Here is a 12,321-nt window from a genome sequence, read left to right on the forward strand (position 1 = left end):
GACAAATGACTGTACCATATATAGTGGGTACATAGTAAACTTTTAAAGAAACTGACAATTTTCCAAAAATATTCCATTTTACATTCCCGCTATCAGGGTATAAGTGTTGTAGTTACTCTGGGAGTGCCTGACTGGCTCAGTTGGTTAAGCATCCAACTCTTGATTTTTGGCTCAGGTCATGATCTCAAGGTCATGAGATCAAGCCCCAAGTCAGGCTCCATGCTCAGTGTGGAGTCTGCTTGAGTGTCTCTCTCCTGCTCCCTCTGCCCCTCCCTGCCACACTCTTTCTCTCTCTAAAATAAATAAACATTAAAAAAAATAAATAAAAAGAGTTCCAGTTATTCTGCAAACCTTAGCAACATTTGATAGGGTCAGTCTTCTTAATTTTAGCCGTTTGCATACTGATATCATATCATAACCGTGTATTGCCTTAGTTCCACCTGTTAAAAAAGTAATTCTTTCCACAGCTAATGATTAAAGAAAATAACTTAAAAATGCCATATTTGTACTCATAATTATTTTTTGTCCTGTGTCATTCCTTAGAGTTAATTTTTCTCCTTGTTGAAATATATCCTTTAATAATGCTCTTTATGAGTTCCTGTGAGTGGTAAATTCCCTTAGCCTTTATGTATCTCTTTTTAAAATTAACATATGTATCTTTGTTTTGTTCTGTCTTGAGTGATAGTGTATCTGGTACTAAGCATTTTGAAGATACTGCCTCTGGTCTCCAGTGTTGCTAATGAGAGATTCAGTCATTCTTTCGTAGTTTATGTGTCTCTTCTTTCTGGTAGCTTTTTTTTTTCCTAAAGATTTTATTTATTTATTCATGAGAGACACACAGAGAGAGGCAGAGACATAGACAGGGGGAGAAGCAGGCTCCCTGCAAGAACCCGATGTGGGACTCAATCCCCGGACCCGAGATCACACCCTGAGCCAAAGGCAGAAGCTCAACCACTGAGCAACCCAGGCATCCCCTTCTGGTAGCTTTTAATAATATCGCTTCATTTTTCACACTCTGCGGTTTTACTATGGTGTTTTTATATGTAGATTTGTCTTCATTTAAGCTGCTCAGAACATCTAACACTCTTCTGATATGAGAACTTTCTTTGATTCTGCAAAACTCTGTTACTTCTCTTGAAACATTGTTTCTCTGCCTATCCCATTTCTTCCTTCTGGAAGTCCTATTATAGAGTTGCTTAGTCTCTTCTAGTTCATTGAATTGGTTTTTAAAATATAGTATTTTATTTCTTTATCTTTTTATACTGTACTTTGGGTGAATTCCTCAGCATTATGCTTCAATTCACTAATTACATATTTAACAACAGCCAGTTGACAGTTTGAGAAATTTGTATCTTATTCACTTTTTATTAGCCCAACCAAGCCTAGTCCAGTGCCTTTTGTATAGAAGTTATACAATAAATATTTTCTGATTAAATATAGAAAACACCTTACATATCTGATCATTTTACTTCTTTCTATAGATATACAATTTTATTAATACCTAGGTATCACATTTTCATGTAACAAAAAGATACCATATAAACCCAAATTTTCTAATTAACTTATAAAGCCACACTTTAATATATTATATTCCATCAATACAAATGCATTTTAATGCAAAGTTGGAATGTTTTTGTTGTGATTTGGATTTATGGGTACCCAACTCTTGTCCTTTTGGGGAAAGCTTTTGGGACCTTCTGACAGAACTCTTAGGTTTTGGATGTTCCAGACAGCCCTAATGTTTGGATTGCTCTATTATTTGATAATTTCTGTGTTCTTATATCATAATTTGATGGTAACTAAATCCTGGTCTAGTACAGGGTAAGAATGTTCTCTGTTTTGCTCCCAATGTTCTATTTGCTGGTGCTGAGCATGTTGTGTCACACAGCAGCACATGGAAAGATGGCAGCAATTTGCTTTGCAAAGCAGGTCATTCTTTTTTTAGCAGGAAGATATACTGCAGAAGTGTTTCCTGTCACTCGTACCAGATTAATCTCTCTAGTTTCTTCCAGCTGTAATCCGAAGGGCATTTATTAGTTCAGGATTCACAAAGTACACAAGGAAAGATGCTAGAATCCTTTAAACATATAAGGATGTTCAGTCGCTTGACACAGCCAGTTAAACCAGTAAGATCCCATAAAATGGTTATAGCTGTGGAGTCTAATGATCAGAAAGGGCCATTTGTTTCAGAGCTTCCCAACGATGAGCCGAACTCTCAACAATATCGTATCTTCCCTGCAGAGAAGTGGGACATTTATCAATTCTCTCATTGCTGCTTTGACTATTGGTGGGCAACAGCTTTTCTCTTCTTTCACATTCAGTTGTCCCTGTCAGGTTGGAAAAAATTTCTACTATGGTTCTGCGTTTCTAGTCATCCCAGCCTTGATCCTTCTGGTTGCTGGCTATGCTCTGAGAAGCCAGATGTGGACAATGACCAGTGAATACTGCTGCAGCTGTGCCCCTTCACACCGGAGAATCAGCCCCCTGGAGCGCAAGCTGGCTTGTCTTCGGTTCTTCAGCATCACTGGGAGGGCACTTGTTGCCCCATTAACATGGCTGGCTGTCACCCTGCTGACAGGCACCTACTATGAATGCGCAGCAAGTGAATTCGCATCTGTGGATCATTACCCAGTGTTTGACAATGTCAGCGCGAGCAAACGAAAAGAGATCCTAGCTGGGTTTCCATGTCCCAAATCAGCTCCATCTGACATGATCCTGGCAAGAGATGAAGTTGCTCTTCTGCACAGATTCCAGTCACAAGTAAGTTCTTGATTTTTTTTTTCTTGCTATGCTATCCCATCTTAACTGCAGCCATTGGAGACATTTCACATTCCTACTACTTCTCATAGTATCCGAATATACAACACAATCTTGATGCCACTTATCAAAGTGATTTCTACTGAGTGGCTCTAGACATATGGTTAGGATGTTGGGCTTTGGAGTCAGCAGACCTGTGTTTGAATCTTGCTTTGCCTTTTATTAACCTGCAAAACCTTGAGCAAGTTATATAACTTAACCACGCTTTACTTTTCTTTGCTATAAAAGAGATTTTTTTACTTTTTTTAATAAATTTGTTATTGATGTTCAGTTTGCCAACATATAGAATAACACCCAGTGCTCATCCCATCAAGTGCCCACCTCAGTGCCCATCACCCAGTCACCCGCACCCCCCGCCCACCTCCCCTTCCACCACCCCTAGTTCGTTTCCCAGAGTTAGGAGTCTTTCATGTTCTGTCTCCCTTTCTGATATTTCCCACTCATTTTTTTCTCCTTTCTCCTTTATTCCCTTTCACTATTTTTTTAATATACATTTATTTTTTATTGGTGTTCAATTTGCAAATAGAGATATTAATAGGGCCTACCAAATAAGGTTGAAGTGAGTAATAAATGAGCTAATATATCTAAAAGGCTCAGCATCGTGTCTACAATCCATGTTAAAAAACAATACATCTTAGATATCGTCATTAAAATTATTATTACCATACAGTGTATCATTTCATTCCATCTTGGATATTCTGAAATACTTTCTTGTGTATTAACATTTTACCTAAAATTATAGGAAGCTTAATAATGATCAAAATAAATTCCAGCGATGGCTCTAAATTTAATGTCCTTAGACAAGTTTACATGAGGGGGTGGGATGAGGCAGAGAAAAGGCCTGTATCTACTGCACTTACAGGTTAAATTTAAGAACTATAGGGTAGCCCAGGTGGCTCAGTGGTTTAGCGCCGCCTTCTACCCAGGGCCTGATCCTGGGGACCTAAAATCGAGTCCCACTTCAGGCTCCATGCATAGAGCCTGCTTCTCCCTCTGCCTGTGTCTCTGCCTCTCTCTCTCAATCTATGTCTCTCATGAATAAATAAAAAATAAAATCTTAAAAAAAAAGAACTGTAAAAGTGCATTTTGTCAATACAGAAAGAATCATTGGCATTCATCGCTCTCTGTGAGGGATTTGGGGATAAAAACACATTGGCAAACCACTGCAGCACAATAAAAATACACTATTTTTAAACTATTTATTGCAAAGGCATACACATTTTTGACCCATCACTTTTTTAGCTATTAAAATTTAGAAGTGCTAGTGCTATTCTGTTGAAAAAAATTACTATCAACACACAGAATACTCAAGTGTTGCATATGGCCTGATTGAAGCAAAGTTAGAAATCCCATTAAGGTATGCTGTGCCTCAACCTTTTATACTAGCCCTAGAGCTCAGATAGAGGAGGGAGCTATGTGAGGATAGGTGAAACGTCAAATAATTAATGGGACCATTTTAACTTGCAAAAATGTTCTTGCTCAAGAAAAACTAAGATCTATTACACACTAGTAAGATTTTCTTAAAGTGAAAATAAAATACCTTGTTTAATATATTACACAGACTTACGGGAAAAGACAGTTTTATGGTTCTGAGTGCCATCAGTCAGTGGACTTCTTTGGATCAGCGACCACAAAACTAATATTTAGTAAGATGTTTATCATATACTGTACAAATACTTCATTTTTAATTCTAACCTTCAGAATCTTAAGAGAGAGCTATAATCAATCCCATTTTACAGATGAGGAAAGCAAAGACTAAAGAGTTTATGTAACTTTTATAAGCTCACAGAGCTAATAAAGGGCTGAGAGAGATATTCAAAGGTCATACTGTTTCCATTGTACCAAGCCACATTTCACGACTACCTTGAACTTCAGTCTCATTTGAGAAGTATACACTGTTTTTTCTGTTTGATTTTTCTGAGATGACCACAAGGTCCTATAAAGTTCAAACCCCTTCTCTGCCCATACGTCATTCTAAAATAGCTTCCTGGCATAGTTTTATCCAATTTCAGTCAACTTTCTACAGCCATGCCAAAATTATCTTTCTAAATGTGAATCGAATTATGATCACTGTCCCCAGACCCTATATGAAGTTCCTGAATGATTTCCTACTGGCCCAGTCACAAACCCAAATTCTTGTCAGGGCATACAAAGTCCTTCAGTGGCTGGCTCCTGACTTTTTCACAGGACTCCTATGACCTGTGAGCACAAACTTCTTGAGGTTCTCCCAATTCTTCATGCTCTTATTTTTCTTCTTATCAGCTTTTTTTTTTAATCAGAACTCTTAATTTCTTGCATCTGGTGAACTGCTCTTTAATATTTAAGTCTGAACATCATCTCCTCTGGGAAGTACTCCCTGATACTCCTCTTCATTAAGTGAGTTCATTTCTTTCCCATTGTGCTTACTGGTATAAAAAAACCTATCATATTTAACTATATTTCTTGGCTTGCTATTTTGTCTTCCTCCTTTGGTTGAAAGACTGTGGAAAGCTGAATGTATCTTAAATGTATTCACATCTAAGTCCCCATAACCAACCACCATGTATAGAACATGGTGAGAGGTCAACCAGGTACTCAATAAATGATGGCTGATAATTAATGGGCATCTCAGATGGCCTTTCCTCCACCGTGCTGGCCTCTCTCAAGTTAAATTGCTGTGTCACTTTGTAGGTTTTAGCCTCCATTGAGTGCAGCTACCCTGCTGTGCTCACCCTGGTAATTCCAGGTCTGCTGGAGAATCACAAGCTGTGGGAGAGACCTTCACCTCCCAGACTGTGGCTGCCTCCTGCTAGCTTCCTTATCGGTGTGGAACTTGCCTCTCTCACTTTACATAATAATTGTTAACGATTGGGAAAAAAAGAATTATTAGGGTGCCTGAGTGGCTCAGTGGTTGAGCATCTGCCTCTGGCTCCTGTAGTGATCCTAGGATCCTTAATCCCTAGGGAGCCTGCTTCTCCCTCTGCCTATGTCTCTGCCTTTCTGTGTCTCTCATAAATAAATAAATAAAATCTTTAAAAAATCATTAAAAAAAAAGAGTTCCAAGACTAGAAAACAGCCATTTATTTTATTATTATTTTAAAAGATTTTATTTATTTACCCATGAGAGATACAGAGAAACACAGACACAGACACAGGCATAGGGAGAAGCAGGCTCTATGCAGGAAGCCCGACGTGGGACTCAATCCCGGGTCTCCAGGATCAGACCCTGGACCGAAGGTGGTGCTAAACCGCTGAGCCACCCGGGCTGCCCGAAAACAGCCATTTACATCAATCTTTCAAAGAGGACACTAAGTAATTGCAAATAAAATATGGCTAATTTTCCCTTCTAAGTATATTTCAAAAATGAATCATTAAACTGGTCAGCCAATAACTATTTGAAGGAGGAGGGAAATGAAAAGGAAAATAATAAAGTGCTTTCCATTTAGGGACATAAAAGTCATCTCTGGTCACAAAAAAATAAAAGGGAAGAGCAGTTCAGGAAGAAATATTAATGAACACCTGTTAGCACATTATTAAGAAGGCACTTAGGAAGCTACCATTATTATCTATCGTATCATCTTCATCACAATCATTACCAAATAGTTGTTAAGAACCCAAAGGATGCTTGACCTGTACCTACCTAATGGTTGGGAGAGAGGGGGAGTTAAATATAGTTTATTGTACCTTACATAAGAGTAATTGGTGGGTTATAGCATCTGCCACTTCAAGGACAGGACTTCTAATCCACTCTAAGTTAACTGGTCAATATCCTTAATAGGCCCCAAACCAAATTAAAATGGTTGGGTTTAGTCTCTCCATCATGCCTATATCCATATCAAGCGATCAGCACCTTGTTAGTATTTTAAAGACTAGAAAAACAAATTTCTTACCCACTTCTTAGTTATGTAAGAATCCCTCTTACTGTGCCTGTTCCTTTGATAATTGCTATATTGATGTTTTCTGATTTTTATTTAAATAACTATATCAAGATGCTGGGCTGGATTTTGATCACCTTGGCAACCATCGCTATCCTCGTGTCCTGCTGCTTGGCGAGGTGCTGCTCCCCCCTCACCTCTCTGCAGCACTGCTACTGGACCAACCACCTGCACAACGAGAGGGAGCTCTTTGAACAAGCTGCAGAGCAGCATTCACGGCTCATCATCATGCAGCGCATAAAGAAACTCTTTGGCTTTATTCCTGGAAAGGAAGATGTCAAACACATCCGTATTCCTTCATGTCAGGACTGGAGAGATATTTCAGCACCCAGTCTTTTCTGCATGGGTGAGGACTTGCAAGGTCGCTATAGCTTCCTTGGAGACAGGGTGGATGAGGATAATGAGGAAAGCAAACCCGAAGGTATTGAATTAAAACCTTGATTATGGCACCTCTCACAATTCAGGTTGCTTAACAGATGGTTTATTTTTGTGATGATGGAGTTTCAAAGTAATCTCTTCACCTTTTTCTCTCCTGAGATTTGTTTGACTGAGTCCATTCAAGGTGCTATTTCCAAAATCCGTTTATCTGATCATTGTGCCAATGATACTGGTTTAATATTGGCTTAATGAAAACAATATGGATCTTGAAGTCCTATCAGAGTTGGAATCTCGGTTGTTACTCAATTAGCTGTGTGAAAAATAGTATTTTTGAGCACCATCTTGTTATCTGCACATAACGGCTACCTCATAGAGCTGTTGTGAGGATTAAAGGTGTTAATATAAGCTAAGTGCTCAGCACAGTGCCTTTCCTAAAATAAGTGCCAACACACGTTACTCTTTCTGTGTTCCACGTTTTCCATTACTCTCTAATTTCCTTTGATCTTAAATATCTGACCTTTTGGCAACAGGATGAAAAGCCCTTTCTGTGCTCGCTTTGGCAGCACCTATACTAAAAGCCCTTTCTAAACTGGTAACATGTACAGTAGAAGCCCATGCAAGGTCTTGTGTCAATTCTGCCATAACCAGGGTAAGATGATGCATTATTCTATCATCATTAGTATCATAAATGTTATTGGTAGCACGTCCACACTAGGAACATTTTTATAGCCAAAACATAAGTTTATTCTAGAAATTTTCCCTTCTATGCTCTACTGTAGAGACACTATCCATGCCTTTTCATTATCAATTTGCACCCTTGCACTCAAAATCCATTTGGGGAAATGAGACTGCCATCTGTATTTGTATATACCCATTATCTAAAACTCCAAAAGGGGAGACCTGCCTGACTCTTCTCTGTGACGCTACACCTCTAATATCTGAAAGTTTCTAATTTATCCTGATTATTTCTGATATATGTAGTGTCTTGTGCCTGATGTTTGTCACATTCACTTAAGCAACTGGTTCATTGGCTAAAGCAAAATGAGAGCTTTCGTGTGTCTTTTAAAACCAAAACCATGGCTGCTTACTGGGTAATGGACCAACTATCAATTGTCATGCTGACGTTCAAGATTCACTTTCAAGGAGACCAGAGAACTTGAATAACTGAAATATAATCACTTAGTAATCTACTTTTACACAATTGTGGAAGAGTCTATTCTGTGTGAAATTATGGGTTCCACAAACTTCATGGAAACCAATAGAAAATGAATTTGAAGGCCATTTTTTAAAAAAATTTATAAGAGATGCCTAGTGTAGTACTTTGCGATGACAGGAGATCCGTCTCTCCTTCACCATTACTTAATGGACAAGTCAGCTAGTCTATCTGGGACTCAGTCACTTCATCTATAAAATATAGTTAATGATACCTTACCTGTTGTAGGGCAAGGAACTGAAGCAAATGTATTCTTGAGGTGCATTTTAAATCTATTAAGATATTTATGTTCATGTTTAAATGTATACAGGTCCATATGTATACAATCTTCTGGAATAGTAGGCCCAGGTTGTCTCCATTAGAAGGAAATTATCACGGAGTTCAATTCTTCTTCTAAACACATTTGCTGACATTCCACTTTCAAAAGAACGTTCATGTACTGAACTTTTTCAAGTAGCCAAGGACTGACATGACTGACATGACAAGAGGGATCGTCATTTTTTTTTTAAGATTTTATTTATTTATTCATGAAAGACAAATACACGCAGAGGCAGAGACATAGGCAGAGGGAGATGCAGGCTCCCTGCGGAAAGCTTGATGCAGAACTGGATCCCAGGACCTCAGGATCATGAGATCATGACCTGGGCCAAAACCAGACACTCAACCACTGAGCCACCCAGGTGCCCCACAAGAGGGATCCTTAAGAAAACAGAAGTTGTGGAAGTTAATTAGGGTCCTCATCTGGCTCTGATGTAAATGAACCGTGTAAATACGGAAGGTCATGTCCACTTTGTTCTCCAGTCTCCTCCAGCACTAAAATTTATCACTCTATCTATCTGGGAATTTTTGAAACTCCTCTGTATTGGGACAGAATAGTTTAATCAAAACTTTATACCATGTTCAGAATTATTTTATTAGTTTCTGGGGATTATAGCACAGGAAATACTCTCCAATAAGATTTTCAGTTAATAGAAACATCAAAGAGTATATAAAGTTAAAGCATTACATCACCAGAAAGAAGATAATCGTTGCTTATACACACTAACACCAGGAAACTTTCTTTTTACTAGATTCTGGAAGCCCTTTCTACATCAAACTCCTTCAGAGTATGACATACACAGTTTATATTCTAAATCACGTAATCATAATCTTCCGCACAGCTTTCTAGCAAAGGATTAAAGTATTCTTTGGTTTCTCTACATGGCTTCAAAGAGCTTTATAGCAACTATGTGAACATTTGAAAGGTAGATCACATCCCTAGTATTTCATTGTACACTATTTCCAATTAAACAAATCATATTTCCATCTGTGTGTATATGTTTGTTCAGAATATTCTTTTGTTCTACAGCCAGTTAGACAAAACTTTTTCATTAGTAATATTGTACTTCCTCCCCTTTATGCCTAATGGATTTATATAATTTAAAGACATATAATTAAAATCAATTATATGCTAATACTACCTTATATTTTGTTACCAAATGATCTTGGCTACTACATCAAATGCTATGGCTTGGCATACACACAGACCTACTCATTTCCTAACTTCAACTTTGTCAGCTCCCCCAGCCCCTCACCACAATCTAAGCTGCCTCCTTTCTAGGAGACAATATAATCTCAATGTTTAGATGTGTTTAACTCAGCTTTCTTTGTTTTCCAAAGCTGAATTGCAGAATCAAACTTATATTTACCTTCTTTGTCTCCTTCTTCTGTTCTCAATCTCCAATTCCATTAAAAAACACAAATGCAGGATCGTAATAAGAAACAACAATGTGGATTTCCAAAGTGCTTTTTGCATTTTTTTTTAGCACAAAGGAAAATCACATTAACTTTAAAACTTTGAAATACCACAGTCAACCAAAGGCCTTCCAAATGCAAGATTAGGTAGTTATTTGCTACCTCAAAATATAAAGTGTAGCAATATAATGTTAGCTTCTAAGTAAATCTACCACAATTTAGTCCTAGTCACTGAACGACAGGTTTTCCTCAGCTATATGGCTATACAAAGAGCTCCTTGAGCTACGGAGCACATGTATATAAATGGGACTAGTGAACCAAAGAGCAATGAATGGTGTTTCCAGAGAGGTGAATTATATCATTCCTAAAATGAATTATTTTTCTGCACTAACCACAAGGTATAATTAAACTTCTTTAATCTCGGTACACCAGAACCTTAGACAGAAATGGATTTCAGGTGTTGCTTCCTCTGCTGCCTCCCAGTGGCCTAGACCTGTATCTGCACCCATCTGCCGTAGTAGTGGTAGTAACAATATGTATGTAGTGTTACTATATGCCAGCTACTTTAAACTTTAAAATACTTTAAAATGTATCCCATTTACTTTACAACAGATTGCTAAACAGAAGCATATATTGGGACATGACTTGCTGAAATGGCATGAAATAACACAGAGAAGTTGAAACAATTTTGTGTACAGTTCTAAACAGACAACATGTTTTCTCACTGACATTGTAACTGGTGAACCATGGGTCATAACTGGAATCCAGGCCTATTTTGCCCCACTAAAATAGGTTCCCCCATTTTACTGATGAAGCAATTGAGATACAGAGAAGTCAAACAATCTGCCAAAGGACACAGACTTGTAATGACTGAGCCAAAATCCAGCCTCTGATTTAGGTAGCCCACTGGGGGTGGTGCATCTCATCCTCTGAGGTTTATAACTGGCCCTTCAGATTGCTACCTTCCCTGGTCCCTGATCACGTGGTGACTTTGTGCTCTCCCGGGCTAGTCAAGAGTATTCCTCACAGGCAAATGCAACTGCTGGACTGGATCCACCCACCTGGAAGGTAAGGTGCTGCTGACACTGAAAGAGATCCCATTCTAGGAATGCAGTGATTGTGATTCAAAGAAATCAAGAAAAGACATGGTTGGAAGATATGTAGTAAGTTTAGTGTGACTAGAAAACAAATGATCACTTATTTTCCTGCATACTTTGGGTAAGATTTGCATTTGCGGACATCCTCAAGAGAACACATTCTTTGAGAAAATCACTGGAAGCCAGTATTCTGGAGCAACATGATAGGTGGAACTTAATGAGCAATGTTATGACTAACATTACTTTAACAGCATTAGGATACTGCAGAAGCAAGAACTATATTGTTTCAATAGAAGTTACAAAGAACCATGGCATTGTGAGTAGTAATAGCACTGCTACATTTTTTTTCATGATGGGAGATAGGAAGTTAGACAGGAACATATTTGATGATAAAGAGCATAATGAGATGGTGCATGCTCTTCATGCTCACTGATTAAACAATAAACAAATGCGTTAAGTGTCTTATTCTAAATCTTTTTTTTTTTTAAGATTTTGTTTATTTATTCATGAGAGACACACAGAAAGAGAGGCAGAGACACAGGCAGAGGGAGAAGCGGGCTCCACGCAGGGAGCCCGATGTGGGACTTGATTCCGGGACTCCAGGATCAGGCCCTGGGCTGAGGCGGCGCTAAACCGCTGAGCCACCCGGGCTGCCCCTATATCCTATTTCACTAGGCCTATCTTATTCTGTATTTCTACTCCTTTGTTTTCTCTCCTCCTTCTCTACCCAGTCCCTTTCAAATCCAAAGCAAAGGGGTGTGTATGGGGAGCGCGGGAGAATAATATTAATAAATAATTCTAGTACAATTTTAGCACGCCATGAGAAAAATAAAATTAGGTAAAGAGTAGCATGTACTGAGAAGAGTAGTTGTAATTTTAAGTAGGGTAATCAGGGTAGCCTCATTGAGAAAGTGACATTTGAGGAGAGACTTGAAGGACATGAAGGAGTGAGCCATGTAGGTGTGGGAGGAAGAGCATGCCAAGCAGAGGGAAAGCAAGCGCAAAGACTTCAGGAAGAGAACTTACATTGCATGTCTGAGGAACTCTGAGGAGGCTAGTGCGGCAGGAGCAGAGAATAGGTAGCAGGACAGTAGGAGACAAGGTTAGAGAGGTAACAAAATGTGCAGGTGAGGGTTGGGGGGCCAGATGGGCCTTTATCTGGGGAGAG

The 12,321-nt window shown here is 38.7% G+C and overlaps 1 protein-coding gene across 1 annotated transcript; it reads left to right on the forward strand.

Moving 5' to 3' along the window:
* Window positions 1–2,141: 2,141 nt before the first annotated feature.
* CALHM4 (calcium homeostasis modulator family member 4) lies at window positions 2,142–9,627 on the forward strand. Its single transcript, XM_055311247.1, has 2 exons — window positions 2,142–2,760; window positions 6,786–9,627. The coding sequence occupies exons 1-2, from the start codon at window positions 2,164–2,166 to the stop codon at window positions 7,170–7,172; spliced, it is 984 nt and encodes a 327-aa protein (XP_055167222.1). The 5' UTR covers window positions 2,142–2,163; the 3' UTR covers window positions 7,173–9,627.
* Window positions 9,628–12,321: the final 2,694 nt, after the last annotated feature.

This window comes from Nyctereutes procyonoides, unplaced genomic scaffold, assembly GCF_905146905.1.
Source record: "Nyctereutes procyonoides isolate TBG_1078 unplaced genomic scaffold, NYPRO_anot_genome, whole genome shotgun sequence".
In the NCBI taxonomy this organism is placed as follows: Eukaryota; Metazoa; Chordata; class Mammalia; order Carnivora; family Canidae; genus Nyctereutes; species Nyctereutes procyonoides.